Source organism: Galeopterus variegatus, unplaced genomic scaffold, assembly GCF_000696425.1.
Source record: "Galeopterus variegatus unplaced genomic scaffold, G_variegatus-3.0.2 Scaffold4009, whole genome shotgun sequence".
NCBI classification, from domain to species: Eukaryota; Metazoa; Chordata; class Mammalia; order Dermoptera; family Cynocephalidae; genus Galeopterus; species Galeopterus variegatus.
In genome coordinates, this window is record NW_007730120.1 from 71,565 (window position 1) to 88,341 (window position 16,777).

The window sequence follows — 16,777 nt, forward strand, 5'->3', positions numbered from 1 at the left end:
TAAGTGTCCTGCTCCTATTTTATCAAAGGTGTCACTATTAAGAATACAGAAGAGGGCCGGCCCGGTGGCGCACTCAGTAGAGTGCGGCGCTTGAGAGTGCGGCGGCGCTCCCGCCGAGGGTTCGGATCCCATATAGAGACCGGTCCGCTCACTGGTTGAGCACGGTGCGGGCGCGACACCGAGGGTTGCGATCCCATTGCCGGTCACAGTACGGGAGCAAAACCGAGGGTTGCGATCCCGTTATCGGTCACGAATAAAGACAAAAAGGAAAAAAAAAAAAAAAAGAATACAGAAGAGTCAGAAGGGGACTCATTATTACTGTGATCATATGATTTGCTATGCAATCTTGAGTAAGTCATCCCCCTCTAAGTCCGTTTTCTTATTTGTGAGTAACAAAGGTTGAACAAAAAGACCTCCAAGGTCCCGTCCAACTCTAACCTCCAGTGGGTGTACTTATTACATGCTAAGTGTCCCCTCCCACCTCATCTTCCTCCCACCCCAACCCCAGATAGGAGGTAGGGGTGCTAGGCCTCTTTTACAGTCAGCTTCTGGAGATGAAACTAATGCAGATGAAATTTAGAACTCACCAGACTTTAGCCCTTGGAGATGGCAAGGATCTTAAATAATTCACTGCCCAAACTCCATGCCTTCAGGCAAGTGAAGAAGCATTATCCCCAAGGTGTAGATCTAGAAAGGCTAAATGACATACACAAGGTTCCCAGCCATCCTAATAAGTGAAACCTAGAAGACTAGAAGCCAAATCTTCAGTTTCCTCTCACTGATCTCTCTCCACACCACCACAATTATTATGATAAGGCATTATTTCAGGTGTCAGCCAAAGTTTTAAAAGAAATTACCAAATATAAAATCAAGTCTTTACAGAAGCAAATCATAGCTGTAACTCCTTAATATTTATACTATTATTTATGATCAGGAGGTGGTAGTAAGAGCTTTGAACCCTTTACCAACTAGAAAGCCACAGATAACTACATTTTTCCTATTACCAATCTATTTTATAAATCTAAAAATCAGAAACCACCAACAAGGGTACTCACAGTTAATGGCAAAGGAACTCCAACTCAACATACACACTCCCTGGGGAGAAGCTCTCGACTCTGTTAACCTACCAGGTAATCTTAGCACATTTACATATGTTTTTATAGCTGTGCCAGTTTTTAATAAGAACCCGTGGAAGCTAAAGAACTGTTCTATTTGCGAAATTTCAGTGCCATTGCTATAAATAGTAAATGGTTTATTTTAAAAACCTAAGTGGTTTTTTAAAGTTAAATTTCATTTCCCATATGTGTATAAGAAGTTTTTTTTAGATTGAGATAATTCATTTGAATTACCTAAGCCAAAATGATCATATTTTCCTCACTAACTAACATAAAATTTTCTAGAAATGTGCTCACAGAGAAAAATATCGTTCCCAACATGCACTAAAATTCACATTTATGAATCCCAACATTTGCTTTAGGGATGATTCTGCTCTTGTAAATGATCAGTCTTGACTCATTTAATTCCCCTACAAAATCCATACAAGCCACCCAGAGAATTAGTCCTTGGGATATTAAAGTATATTGAAACACACCACACAGATAGAAGCAGGGGTGTTTCTGAATATAGAGTATCTGAGCATCCAGCTCTCTCCTTCTAGCTCAATACTTGGCAGCATTTTGTAGGAAGAGCTATTCTTCATCGGAGAAAGAAGTAGTAGGTAGTTCGGTTCTCCCAGAGAAAGGGCTGGTGTCCTTGCCCACTGCTGTTAAGGAAGGCAGAGAGGCATCATTATGCCACTAGTAAGACATACAATCATTAGCCAGGTCATAATATCCTAGTAGGGAGCAGGATGTTCCTTCCAACTATTGCAAGGCTGAGTCCCATGAGCCCTTTAGTCCTTAGAAGTGTCTTGCCTCAACTTGGCCTTCAGGTGACTTCCTAGACTACCCACCCAGCTAACAACCCAGCTAGTCTGAGACCTTGGGATCCTCTGTAATCTGAGGCAATAAGGGTCCATTGCTTAATGAGGCTGAAGACTTACAAATGAATTGTATTGTCTTAAACCATCTGTAGTGACAACTAGAAGTAGGAAAAAGGAAGAACAATTCCCAAAGAACACAAACTAGGTAAGAATCTGACATTTTTCTTTGCAATGATTTGACATTCTTGCTTTTTCAAAGGAGAAAATCACTTTAACTATCCCAGTGGCCCCTTCCTGCTGCAACTGTCCTGGGCACTCATTCAGACACTGACCGGTTGAGCTTGTCCTAATTCCAATACACCGAAAGGGCATTTACCTTCTTTGAATTCCTTCCATTGCCTGCAGAACTAACAATCCAAGAGCGGCACAATTCAAAAACAACAATACACCTCTTAACCACAAGCCGGTGCTTGACTACCTCAGCAAAAGGTCATCTTCAAACTCATTTTAGCAAAGAAATAACTCATTCCAACATTTACCAAAAAGAAAAAAAGCAAACCTGAAGGAAAATAGTATCCCTGCTATTAGGAGTTAATTGGCTATGAAACAGCCAAAGGTCAGCAGCAGATGAAAGAAAAGTCCCCATAATTAGAATAATCAATAGGTAGACATTCATCAATTGAATACCAACTGGAAGATTTACCAGTGCAGTGGCCATGCATGCCTGCTCTTGCAGTCCCATCACCCATGAGCCAGTGACTTGCACTCCACATGGACTAAGAGTAAGTCTTTGGTCTCTTTCACACCCATTCACTGACATGCAGGGCCTCCAAACCTCAAAAGGACAGACACAGCAGGCAAGGGTATCTATCAAGCATGCTCCCTCTGTTCTGGACATTAGTCATGCTAGTTCCCACCCATTTAATTACTTTTCTTTTGACCACCCACATTTAATTCAGCTTTAAAGACATGACAACAAGTTCTGAGATTTGAGGGATGTACCTGACTCTCTCTCCCCTCCAGTGGTGGTGGAATCTGATCAGCAAAACCAATCTTCCCTGGATCACCCATAAAGGCACTAACCTCATCCACGTTCTCAAAAGCGTTGATGACATCATATGGCAAACAGGACAGAAGGTCAATCACAAACCATGTCTTCAAGTAGTTCATACGGATGAGTTTGGGGTCAGAAATCACCTCCCCCGCTGGTCCAACAAAGGTGGTATGGAAATTCAGCACAATGTCCACCAAAAAGATGACATCCACGATGCTATCCACAACCAGCCAGGCCACGTTGTTCTGCCTGGTTTTAAAGGAGACATTGTAAGGGACCAAGATGGCTGTGTAGAAAGTCAAGATTAAGATGATCCAATCCCATGTGGTCTTAAAAACACAGTAATGTAGGATGATGTGAGGAGGAGTCTTTGGTGCCTCTTGTTTATATTGGGGAAGGATGTCTGAGCCTAGCTGCAGAACCTGTGTAGAAAAACAAGGACAAGAGAGAACTAAGTTAGGACTTAATTGCATGCAATCATCTAACCAGTTTGCATCTGTCACTGACAAATGTTCATGATACTCCGGATATATCATTAGGTACAATAACGGGTACTATAAGACTATGGGAGAATGGAATTGAATGTTATAACAGAAAAAATCATATTGAAATAAAGACAGACTATTATTTGGCTTACTGTGAGCCAAACAGTGTACTAAACACTTCACATGCATTTATTATCACACATAATTCTAAATTCAACCTCGTTTTTTTAGCCAATTATTATTCTATGTGACTGGTGAGAAACTGAGGCTTAAAAGAATTAAGTAACTTTATTCAACAAATATTTATTGCTCTGTGCCAGGAACTGTTGTAGACACTGGATATACAGCAATGAAGGAAGGATAATGCCTGCTCTCATGGAGCTCAGTCTAGTAAACAAATCAAGATTATTTCAAATTATAATAAGAGCTAAAACTGAGGTGGGGGTAGAGAAAAAAAATGATTTGATAGAATGTGACTTGAGCAGTAAGGGAAGGAGAGTATTTGAATTGAAACCTGAACAACAACAAAGAACCAGCATTCAATTTATATGGAAAAATTATCCTAGGCAGAGGGCATAACCGGTTTAATGACCCCAGGGTGGAACAAACCTGTCATTTTCAGGAAAAGAAAAAAGTCCAGTGTGGATACTGAAGGGAGGGTTGGGGTAGGAGGTGGGGTGCTAGAGGAGCTCAGAGAGGAAATCAGAAACCAGACCACACAGGACCTACCGGACCATGGGGAGGTGGTGGATTTTATTCTCAGTATGACTGGGTGTAACTGGAGTGTTTTACATAAGGGAATAATAATCTGTGGCATGTGTTTTAAAAGATCACCCTGGCTGCTACATAGATAATGAATTGGGGCAAAGTATTCGAGGAAAGAACAGTATCAGGGTACTTGTCATAACAGCCTAGGGAGAAGATGGGGTGATGGAGAAAAGCAGTCCAATTTTGGATATATTTTTTAAGTAAAGCCTGCTGGACTTGCCAATAGCGAGAAAGAGAAGAAAAGAGAGCAATCAGAGTGCCGGCCCGTGGCTCACTTGGGAGAGAGTGGTGCTGAGAAAAGAGAGCAATGAAGAATGTACACTACTGTATTCCAAGAGCCCAGAATGGTGGCTAGCCCAGAGAAGGTACTACAGGGCTATATTTGAGTGAATAAATGAACTCCAAGGTCACACAGTTAGCAAGAGATGGATGGAGCCTGGATCCCAAACTAGGTCTCCTGGATTCAAAACACATACTGTGTCACATCAAGGTTACATTTCCCTGGGTAACTTAGGCTTTTAAGGAAGCAGACTCAGTGCAGGAAGAAGTACAGAGAAGACTGGATCCCAGAGAGTATTATGGATGAGTTTCACCCTCAACAGTCAAAGGCAAAAATCTGAGCCTTCTGAGAATAGGCCAAGCTGGAAGTGACTCCCCAGCTCTTCCTCTATGCCACTTATAGATTCTTGTAAATGTCTGGGTGAAACCTCTTCTTGTGTCATGGGAACTTTTTTTTTTAAACCTCTGGAGGTTGAAGACCCGTTAGTGAATATAAAATGAGCTAAATATCCCTGTTTCCCCTATGGTTGGCTCTGGACCTCAAAAGAGGGTAAAAGAAAGCTAAAAATCCAGAGTGCCCAGTGTGCATCTTTGGGTAGAGAAACTCTTTCCACCACTCCCACTAATGCACAGAGCTCTTCTAGGCTTGAGATTTTAATTTCTTTCCCCATGAAAAGGAACTTACATGAGTGTGATTAATGAAGCTTGGGCCCTGAGACCTCAGGCAGAAAAGAAGATTGGAATAAAGAATAAAGCAAATGAAACCAATTAAATAGGACTTCTGCTTCCGGAAAGATAGAGTAGACATACTTTTCCCTATTCCTCTGTCTAAGTACAACTAAAAGCCCTGGACATTATATATAAAACAAATGTAAGCAGAATTTGAAAGGTGGAGAAAAAGCAAACTGGTAGGAATGACACAGTGGTGAGTTCCCTAGATTTTCTTTTTGCCTCCTTGGAGCTGAAGAATCTAGCCGGCAACCTGGAAACACCAAGGAGAGCAGACAAAAAAAGTCCCAACAAAAGCCCATTCAAAGGACTAGGAAATGGGCAGCATCAAAACACAAAAAACCTTTAGATAATAACCACTCTACTATAGCCACACACCACAGAAAAAGTTGTGGCCCCCACTCCCACCAAAGCTAGCAAAGGCTGACTAGGAAGCCTAAGCTTTCCCCTCCTCAAAGCTATAATGAAGCACTCAACCTCCCTCTCCTCCTCTACTGAGGTGTACAAAATAAGGCCCAGCAGGAAGCCTGGACTTCCATCTTAGCAAAGGCTGACTAGGAAGCCTAAGCTTTCCCCTCCTCAAAGCTATAATGAAGCACTCAATCTCCCTCTCCTCCTCTACTGAGGTGTACAAAATAAGGCCCAGCAGGAATCCTGGACTTCCATCCGAAGCCTGGACTTCCATCTCCACCGGCAGTAATGAGGCACTGTTCCCTCTCCCCACTGGGATGGTCAGATGAGACCTAGTGGAGAGTTAGGATTTTCAACACTGCCCAGCAGTAATGAGGCCACCCCCAACCCCGCACAACCCAGAGAATTATCAATGTAAGCTTAACGGGAAGCGGAAACTACCACCCCCACCCAGTAGTAATAAGAAGCAACATCCCCTCAGGTGTCAGTGGAGGCTGAGTACTAAATCTGTACTTTTACCTGGACCTGGCAGAAATGAAGGGATGCCTACCCTCATTTAAATATGTATTAAAGGAAGTCACCTAAAACAAAAGCTTTAAAGAAGACCCAGGGTCTTATAATACCTCAGATGCCCAATGGCCAGGTTTCAATCAAAACTTGCTCATTCTAACAAGAACTGGGAAAATGTGAAACTGAATGAAAAACAGATAATCAACAGATGTCAACACCAAGATGATAAAGATATAGGAAATATCTGACAAAGATTTTTAAACTGCCATCATAAAAATGCTTTAACAAGCAATTACGTGCATGTTTGAAACAGATGAAAAAATAGAAAGTCTCAGAAAAGAGAAAGTCTCAGCAAAAAAAGAGAAGATATGAAGAACCAAATGGAAATTTAAGAACCAAAAAATACAATACACCAATATAAAAAAAATCCAATGAAAGGGTTCAACAGCAGAATGGAGGGGACAGAGGAAAGAATCAGTGAACTTGAAGGTAGAAGAATAGAAGTTATCCTATAATTGTTGTTCTATAATAGAAATTATCTGAACAACAGTGTCAGGCTCTTTTACCTGCCCATCATCCTGCCGAATGGGCCAATTGTCAAGCTCGGGCTGGGTCTGGAGCTCACAGACCCCTCAAGCCCATTGTTCAGACTGGGTCACAAACCCTTCACATGCCAGGCTGGGTCCCCAGACCCTTCATACGCAGGTCTATGAGATAGGTAACTGGCAAAAAGGACCTTGGAGCCTTAGGTTCAAGAACATGGCTGCATGCAGCAGACACCCGAGGCAGTAAACACCAGCCAGGTTGTGGCACCACGCGTGCGCACTAACTCCACCCACACACACACGATTTGCTTACAAAGAATGTGCTACACCACCCCCAACTGGACCTGAGGCGAGGGGGCCTGATTAAATTATTCTATTTTCCCAATAAACAGAGATGACAGAAAGGCACATTACAAAATGGTAAAAGGGTCACTAAGAAGACAGAGCAATCCTAATGTGTAAGTATCAAACATAAGAACTACAAAGTATGTGAAGCAAAAACTGATACCACTGAAAGAAGAAACAGAACCACAATACACCTCTCTCAACAAGCTGATAGAACAACTAGATAGAAAGTGAGCAAGGATATGGAATAACTCAACAATACCATCAACAAACAGGATTTATTCAACATTTATGTAACATTCTCCCAACAGGAGCAGAATATACAGTCTTTTCAAGTGCACATGGAACATTATTCAGGACAGACCATATGCTAGTCCATGAAACAAATATTAACAAATTTAACAGAATTAAAGTCATATGGAGTATGTTCTCCAACTACAATGGAATCAAATTAGAAATCAATACAGAAAGATAACAGGAAAATATAAAAACACTTGGAAACTAAACAACACACTTTTAAATAATCCATGGGCCAAAGAGGAAGTGTCAAGGGAAAATAAAAATATATTGAACTCAATAAAAATGAAAATAAAACATATCAAAATTTGTGGGACCCTGCTAAAACAGTACTGAAAGGGAACTGTATAGCACTAAATGATTACCTAAAAAAAGAGAAAAGTCTCAAATCGACCATCTAAGTTCCCACCTCCGGAAGCTACAAAAAGTGGGTGAAATAAAACTAAAGCAAGCAGAAGGAAAGAAATAATAAAGATAAGCGCAGAAATAAATGAAATTGAAAACACAAAGACAAGAGAGAATATTAGTGATCCTTGAAAAGAGCAATAAAATAAAAATTTAAAAAGTCACCAAACCTATAGCAATGCTGAAAAAGAAAAAGAGAGAAGACACAAATTACCAATAGACATTTCTAAAAAAAAAATATATATATATATATATATATTTTATAAATATATATATATATATATAAATGGCCAACAGATATATGAATAAATGTTCAAAATCACTAATCATCAGGGAAATGTAAATCAAAACTACCATGAGCTAGATCATTCCAGTCAGAATGACCACTGTTAAAAAAACAAAAGATAGAAGTGTTGGTGAGGATGTGGAGAAAAGGAACACTTACACACTGCTGGTGGGAATGTATATTAGTACAGCCACTATGCAAAACAGAATGGAGGTTCCTCAAAAAAATTCAAAATAGAACTAACATATGATCCAGCAATCCCACTACTGGGTATATATCCAAAGGAAATGAAATCAGTATGTTTAAAAATGTCTGTATTGTATGTTTATTGTTGCACTATTCACAATAGCCAAGATATGGAATCAATTTAAGTGTCCATCAGTGAATGAAAGGATGAAGAAAATGTGGTATATACACACATGGAATACTATTTAGTCATAAAAAAAGAATGAAATTGTCACTCAGAGCAACATGGACGAACCTGGAGGATATCATGTTAGGTGAAATAAGCCAGGCACAGGAAGACAAATACTGCATGATTTCACTCATAGGTGGAATCTAAAAAGTTGTTCTCAAGGAAGTAGAGAACAGAATAGTAGTTACCAGAGGATGGAGAGGGGAGGGGAGAAGGGAGATGGTGAGAGATTGAGTCAATGGGTGCAAAGCTATAGTTAGGAGGAATAAGTTCTGGTGTTCTATTGCATACTAGGATGACTAGAGTTAACTATATTGTATGTTTCAAAATAGCTAGAAGAGTGGTTTTTGAATGTTCTCATTACAAAGAAATGATAAATGTTTAAGATGGTGGATATGCTAATTACCATTATTTGATCATTAAGCAATGTACACATATATTGAGAAATCACAATGTACCCCATAAATATGTACAACTATTATGTGTCCATCGTAAAATTTAAAAGGAATGAAGTGAGATATCACTATAACCCCTGAGGATATCAAAAAGATAAGGGAATGCTAAATATAACTCTACACACATAAATTTGACTACTTACATAAAATGGACCTCAAAAAAAAAAAAAAAAAAAAACTTCCAGAACTCATAGCCGTATAATTATTCAGGAAATCATTCATAATTTTAAAACTCCCAAAGAAAGAAATCTCCAGGCTCAGATGATTTTAATGGATAATGGTGCCAAAATTTAAAGAAGAACTAACAGCAATTCTACACAATTTCCTCCAGAAAATAGAAGCAGAGGGGACACTTCTAAACTTATTATTTTTTTTTTCCTTTTTTGTCTTTTTTTGTGTCCGGCAACGGATCGCAACCCTCAGTGTCGCGCCTGTAGCAGACCGGACCGGCAATGGGATCGCAACCCTCGGTGTTGCGCCCGCACCTCGCTCAGCCAGTGAGCAGGAACTGGTCTGTATGTGGGATCCGAACCCTCGGCGGGAGCGCCGCCACACTCCCAAGCGGCGCACTGTAGCAGTGAGCCACGGGGCCGGCCCTAAACTTATTTTTTTGAAACTACTACTACCTTGATTCCAAAACCATTTAAAGACAGTACCAAAAAAAAAAAAATAGACTAACATCCCTCATAAACATAGATGCAAAAATCCTTAACAAATAGTAGCAAATAGAATTCAGCAATATATGAAAAAGAATGGCCAAGTGGAGTGTATTCTAGGCTTGCAAAGCTAGTTCAATATTCCAAAATCAATCGAAAGGCATTGGACAAAATTCAATACTCATTCATGATAAAAACTCTCAGAAAAAAAAGGAATAGAGGGGAACTTCCTAAACTTGATAAAGAGCATCTGTACAAAAAACCTACAGCTAACATATTTAATGGTGAAAGTCTGAATACTTTTTCCCTAAGATGAGGAACAAGGCAATACCAGCTCTTACCACTCTTTTTCAGCACAGTACCGCCACTGCAATAAAGCAAAAAAAGAAAAAGAAGGCATCCAGATCAGAAAGGAAGTAATAAAACTATCCCTATTTGCAAATGACATACTGGTCTACATAGAACACCCTAAAGAATCTACAGAAAAATTTCTGGAATTAATAAGTGAGTTCAGCAAGGTCATATGATACAAGATAAACATACAAAAATCATTTCTGTATAATAGAAACAAAGACCAAAATTATGCAGTACCATTTATAATCAGCAAAAAAATACTTGAGTGTAAATAAAACAAAACATGTACAGGACTAAATGCTGAAAACAACAAAACGTTGATGAAAGAGATCAAAGAAATGGAGAAACACACTGTGTTCATAAATTAGAAGACTCAACATAGTAAGATGTCCATTCTCTCCTAACTGATATACAAGTTTAGCACAATTTCTATCAAAATGCCAACAAGAGGTTTTGAAGACGTGCACAAAATTATTCTAAAATTTATACGGAAAGGCAAGGGAACCAGAATGACTAAAACAATTTTGGATAAGAAAACTGAAGTGGTTCAAATTATACACATTAAACACGTGCTGGAGTTTTTTTGGGGGGAGGGGGTTAGTATATCAATCAATTATATCTCAATACTCCATTTGGGTACTGACAAATATCACAGGACACTACTCAGCAATAAAAAGATATAAACTATTGATACATGCAACAACCTGGGGTGAATCTCCAGAGATTAAAAAAAAATCCCCAAAGATTACATACTTATGATTCCATTTATATGACATTCTCGAAATGACAAAATTACAGAAAAAGAACAAATTAGTGGTTGCCATGCTTAAGGAGGGGATGAGGCAGTAATGAAGTGGGTGTGGCCATTAAAAGGCAACATGAGGTATTCTTATAGTGACGAATATGTTCTGTACCTTGACTGCATCAATGTCAATATCCCAGTTGTGATTTGTACTATAGTTTTACAGGAAGTTATCATCAGGGGATGCTGGGTAAAGGGCACATGGGATTACTTTGTATCGTTTCTTACAACTCCATGTAAATCTATAGTTATCTCAAAATAAGTAGTTTGATTTTTAAAAATCAACTGAATGTAGATGAATTAAAAGTATTTTGAAGAAGGGATCCTAAGCATTCAACTAAGGGAAAGGCAGGGGGGAAGGGGAAGTGAATTATTTAGGGGCTTATTGTATATTTGCAGATACAGTCTGGCTGGCAAGACTATTCAGCAAGAACTCTAAAGAATTCCTCCTTAAGCAGCCACCTGCTGATTGCAAACCAAAGTCACCTAGAACTCATAGTTGTTGATAACAAAACCTGAGGAGGAAATGCCCTTTCAGAGAAAAATGGCTGTTCCTGTGACAGTTTGATATAATCCATAATTATTTCTAAATAGATTTCCCATTCTCACTGTTTCCAGGACACTATTAGGCCCTGCCTGAATGAGGCCTGAGTTAATAGTGTCTTCATAACTCCCCAGAATGCCAGGCCGACCACAGACTCTCCTCCTGCTGGTAGTTCCTACAACATGTATTCAAACAGGAATTTGTCTGCATAGAAAGAGCCTTGGCTCAAAAGTTATGGTTTAGCAAGGCTACTTACAAGGTTTTGGTTAGGACTGGCAGAGTCTTTTGTGATAGTTCTTGTTATAAGGCAAATATGCATGAGGGCCCTTCCTTCATGACCTCTTGGCTCCATTTAGTTCAGTTTTGACATAAGTGACTCCATTTGGGTACTGACAAATATCACAGGACACTACTCAGCAATAAAAAGATATAAACTATTGATACATGCAACAACCTGGGGTGAATCTCCAGAGATTAAAAAAAAATCCCCAAAGATTACATACTTATGATTCCATTTATATGACATTCTCGAAATGACAAAATTACAGAAAAAGAACAAATTAGTGGTTGCCATGCTTAAGGAGGGGATGAGGCAGTAATGAAGTGGGTGTGGCCATTAAAAGGCAACATGAGGTATTCTTATAGTGACGAATATGTTCTGTACCTTGACTGCATCAATGTCAATATCCCAGTTGTGATTTGTACTATAGTTTTACAGGAAGTTATCATCAGGGGATGCTGGGTAAAGGGCACATGGGATTACTTTGTATCGTTTCTTACAACTCCATGTAAATCTATAGTTATCTCAAAATAAGTAGTTTGATTTTTAAAAATCAACTGAATGTAGATGAATTAAAAGTATTTTGAAGAAGGGATCCTAAGCATTCAACTAAGGGAAAGGCAGGGGGGAAGGGGAAGTGAATTATTTAGGGGCTTATTGTATATTTGCAGATACAGTCTGGCTGGCAAGACTATTCAGCAAGAACTCTAAAGAATTCCTCCTTAAGCAGCCACCTGCTGATTGCAAACCAAAGTCACCTAGAACTCATAGTTGTTGATAACAAAACCTGAGGAGGAAATGCCCTTTCAGAGAAAAATGGCTGTTCCTGTGACAGTTTGATATAATCCATAATTATTTCTAAATAGATTTCCCATTCTCACTGTTTCCAGGACACTATTAGGCCCTGCCTGAATGAGGCCTGAGTTAATAGTGTCTTCATAACTCCCCAGAATGCCAGGCCGACCACAGACTCTCCTCCTGCTGGTAGTTCCTACAACATGTATTCAAACAGGAATTTACAGAGGCACTAGGCTAGAGAATGAGGGTTGATGGGCACTTGCATTCAGCTTCTCTCCTCATCTCTGTGATGCAAACTTTTACATTTAAACCACAGGTTTTGGCATTTTAGAAGTAGATTTTAATACTAGGACATTAGATCGGGATAAATGTGACATTCTCTTTCCAAGTCTTCATGTAATAGGCTACAAATGATTCCCATACGACCCAGGTTTTATGTTCTGACTTCAGATCCTATATATTTCACTCTGATATGAACTTTTTAGCAGTTTTCACAACACTATGGAAAATAGAAGATGGAAATTCTGTGGAGCGAATTCTTTATTACCAAAAATCAATATCCTTAATTCCCTAACCAAAAGACTATTTTGTATCCAGTTAATTATCTGGCTCCAATATGCTTTTTAGAGTACAGTGACAAATGACTAATTATTCATATAAATCAGAAAGATTCCCGTGAGATTGACCACCTTCCTCCTCAGAAGTGTGTGTGGGAATGGATTCAGACTAGGAAGACAAGTAACAGTATCACCCTTATGAGCTCCACAACCACCACCCTCAGGAGAAAAAGCTTTCAAGGTCATTCAGTATATCCCTATCTGGAAAGGGGTTAGCATCATCCAAAGGGCAGGAGCTTGTGGGTATAGAGTCAAAACAGATGGGATACAGATCTTGTCCAGCCATAGGGGCATACCTTATGTTAGTGCTCGCTGATGCTTCAAAAGTTTTAAAGAGAAACTGAGCTTCGCCAGATGTAGTTACAGGGTGCTCTGGGAGAATGACCTGGTCTAGCGGTCCTGGTGACCACAGCACAGTCAGCACTCTCCCCCAGTCCTTTCCTGCCCTTATCAGTATGAGCCCTTCTAGTTTCTTCCTTTGACTAGTCTTGTACAATAGAAACTACCAGAGGCAGAGAGCTAGCCAACTTCTAGAATGAACTTCCTAAGAGTGGGCTTGTTCCTGCCCTATTCCTCCAGTCAGATTTGGAGTTCCCCAGAGGCAGATGCTACTTTACCTTGTGTAATGTCGCTACTTCACACTCTCCCTATCCCTCCCCCTACAACATCCGGTACCAAGCTCTGCCCACAGAAAGTACTCATTTCAGACCATTACTTAATGGGGCCAAAGAATGCTCATCTTTAATACTGATTCTGGAAGGAAAATAGAATTAGGTTTTTTCCCCTCAATGAAGAATAAGTATATCAGACTGACTAATCTATCACATTTCTCCAGCACTTTTACTTCCAAAGTCCTCTATTGTATTTTTGAATCCTTATAATCACCCTGTGAGGGAGTTCTACAGATGGGAAAATGGAGGCTCAGTATAATCGAGGTGAAGTGACTCACCCTGAGTCATGCAAGGGGTGAGTAAGCAGAGATGCTGGAAGAAGAAGCCAGGCTGCCAGCTCCAAGCCTCCAAGTATTTTCATTAATCCATCTGTACAGCCTGAAATGCCTTTCATAGCACACTGACATACATCATTACATTTCATGCAACCTCATGAGATGGGAAGGCTGGTATTTTGCTTATTTTACAAATTGGGACAATAGACCCAGAAGGTAAATGATTTGCACACAGTCACACTGCAGATGACGAAACAGGACCTTAAGTCCAAGTACAAATTCCTAATTCAATGCCTTTCTTATATTGCATACTCACCCTTGATAAACTACTATTTTTCTATAAAACTCCTGAATGATAGTGATATGGGTTGAATGTTTGTCCCCTCCAAAGCTCATGTGGAAGATTGATCCCTCAACGTCATATCGTTGAAAGGTGGGGCTCTTAGGAAGTGATTGGATGAAATGATTATTCCATTAATTGGTTAACGAATTACTGGGTTATCATGGGTATGGAGTGGTGGTGACATCACATGAAAAGCGCTTTTGCCATTCTCGAAAATCCTCCAGCTTTTTACATCAAACTTCAAACAAGATCTACTCTTGCTGTGACCTACAAGCCACTGCCTATCTTTCCAACTTCACCTGGGCCCTTCACCCACTCACCAACTACACTCTATCCACTGGCTTTCTGCAAAGACATCAACTCTTCCTATGTTGAAGATCAGAGTGCTCTTCTCCTACTCTCCACACAGATGGGTTCTTCTCAAACTTTTAGTCTCAGCATCAGTGTCATCTCCTCATACAGGTCTTCTCTGACCCCCTATCTGAAACAGTGTTGAAGATCAGAGTGCTCTTCTCCTACTCTCCACACAGATGGGTTCTTCTCAAACTTTTATAGTCTCAGCATCAGTGTCATCTCCTCATACAGGTCTTCTCTGACCCCCTATCTGAAACATTCTCCACCACCTCCCTTCCTCTATTACTTTATATTTGTCACCAGGTTCATTCTTTTTATTGCACTAATCAGGAATTGTAATATCACACGTACATGTTTATAGATAACTCTCTCACTAGATCATAAGACTCATGAGGGCAGGGTGCTTATCTCTCTCATCACCACTATAAACTTAGTCCTTAGCACAGTGTCTGGCACACAGTAAGTGTTTAACAAAAACCACTTGAATAAAGGAAGGACTAGATGAACAAATTAAGCCAAAGAAGAGGCTAGAAGAGAAGATCCAAATAATTATGTAATTCTTTTTTAAAACTACTTTATTGAGCTATGACTGACATTTAAATGCTGTATATATTTAATGTTTGCAATGTTATGAATTTGAAGGCAAGTACATCCCCATGAAACCACCACTACAATCTATGCCAAAATTTGTCTGTCACCTCCAAAAGTTTCCTCCCACCATCTTGTTTATTATTAGTTGTGGGTGTGATAAGCACTTGTAACATAAGTCCTACACTTTTACCAAATTTTAATTATACAATACAATATTGTTAACTATAGGCACTATGCTACATAGTAGATCTCTCAGAGTTACTCACCTTGTATAACTGAAACTTTGCATCCTTTGACTAATACCTTCCTGTTTCCCCCTCCCCCAGCCTCTGGCAACCACCATTCTACACTCTGCTTCATGAGTTTGACTATTTCAGACTCTTCATATAAGTAGTATCATATAATATCTGTCCTTCTGTGTTGACTTATTTCACTTAGCATAATGTCCTCCAGGTTCATCATTTTGTCACAGATGTTAGAATTTGACTCTTTGAGCGTGCAGCGCTGGGCCTGTGGTCGCCACACGGGGAGTTTGGATCCTGCTTCAGCCCACTCCGAACCTTTGTGAGAGAATTTGTTGGCTTTCTTGAATCTGAGGATTAGTGCCTTTAATTAGTTCTGGGCGCTTTCGCTGCTTCCACCATCTTGCAATGTGAGACCCCTGGGTCACTGTCACCACCACCAGATGGACTTTGGACTTCTCAGCCTCAGAAACTACTCCAAAACTCAAAGCTTCAGAGCCCTGAGTCCTTGGATCCTCATCTCCCAACTCAAGAGGGCCCCGCCAGACCCTTGGAATTGTACACAAGTTGGGAATCTCAAGGTGCCGCTTTCTCTCCTTAAGCTAAACTTTGGCGGGTCCAGCTCCGAGATGTGGCAGAATGTCGGGCTAACCCTGCTCATGTTCGTGGCCACACTGCTGATCGTCCTGCTGCTGATGGTGTGTGAGTAAGGATTTAGGCAGTGGCAGCAGCAGAGGAACCGGTGGCAGCGGCAGCAGCGGAAGAGTCAGCAGCGGCAACAGCACCAGCGGCAGCAGTGGGAGAAGTGGCACCAGCGGTAGTGGTGGGAGCGGGGGAAGCGGTGGCAGCGGAGCCAACGGCAGTGGTGCCAGCGGCAGCAGCATGAGTGGCAGCAGCAGAAGCAGCGGGGGAACCACCAGCGGCAGGAGCGACACCCTGCAGTACTGCCCCGTCACCCAGCAGCCCGGCACAGTTCAAGCTGACCAGAGAGGTGGCTCCCTGGAGAGGCCCAAGACCCAAGGTAACCACACACACAAGGGAATAGTGACCAACTGAGTAGTCACTGAGGTAGCCATACCAAATTGGCAACCCCAGCAACATTTTAGTCAGGCAATAGTGTCAAACCTGTGGACTGTGAAACCCCCTGCCACAATGAATAAACATCAAAGAAAAGAAACCAGAAATACGAAAAATCAAGAAAGTATACCACACAAAGATAATAAATCTCAAGCTCTAGATCCTATAGAACAAGAAGCCCTTGAAATGACTGACAAGGAATTTCGAGTGATAATTCTAAGGAAACTGAATGAGATACAAGAAAACTCAGCTAGACATCATGATGAAA

At 40.5% G+C, this 16,777-nt stretch overlaps 1 protein-coding gene across 1 annotated transcript in view; it reads right to left on the reverse strand.

Moving 5' to 3' along the window:
• Positions 1 to 2,842: 2,842 nt before the first annotated feature.
• The window catches only part of LOC103602088 (potassium voltage-gated channel subfamily H member 1), an 83,620-nt gene continuing 69,685 nt past the window's right edge, over positions 2,843 to 16,777 (reverse strand). Inside the window, exon 6 of the mRNA XM_008586512.1 lies at positions 2,843 to 3,397. Coding sequence (XP_008584734.1) covers positions 2,843 to 3,397 — 555 coding nt within the window. The remainder of the gene's footprint in view (positions 3,398 to 16,777) is intronic.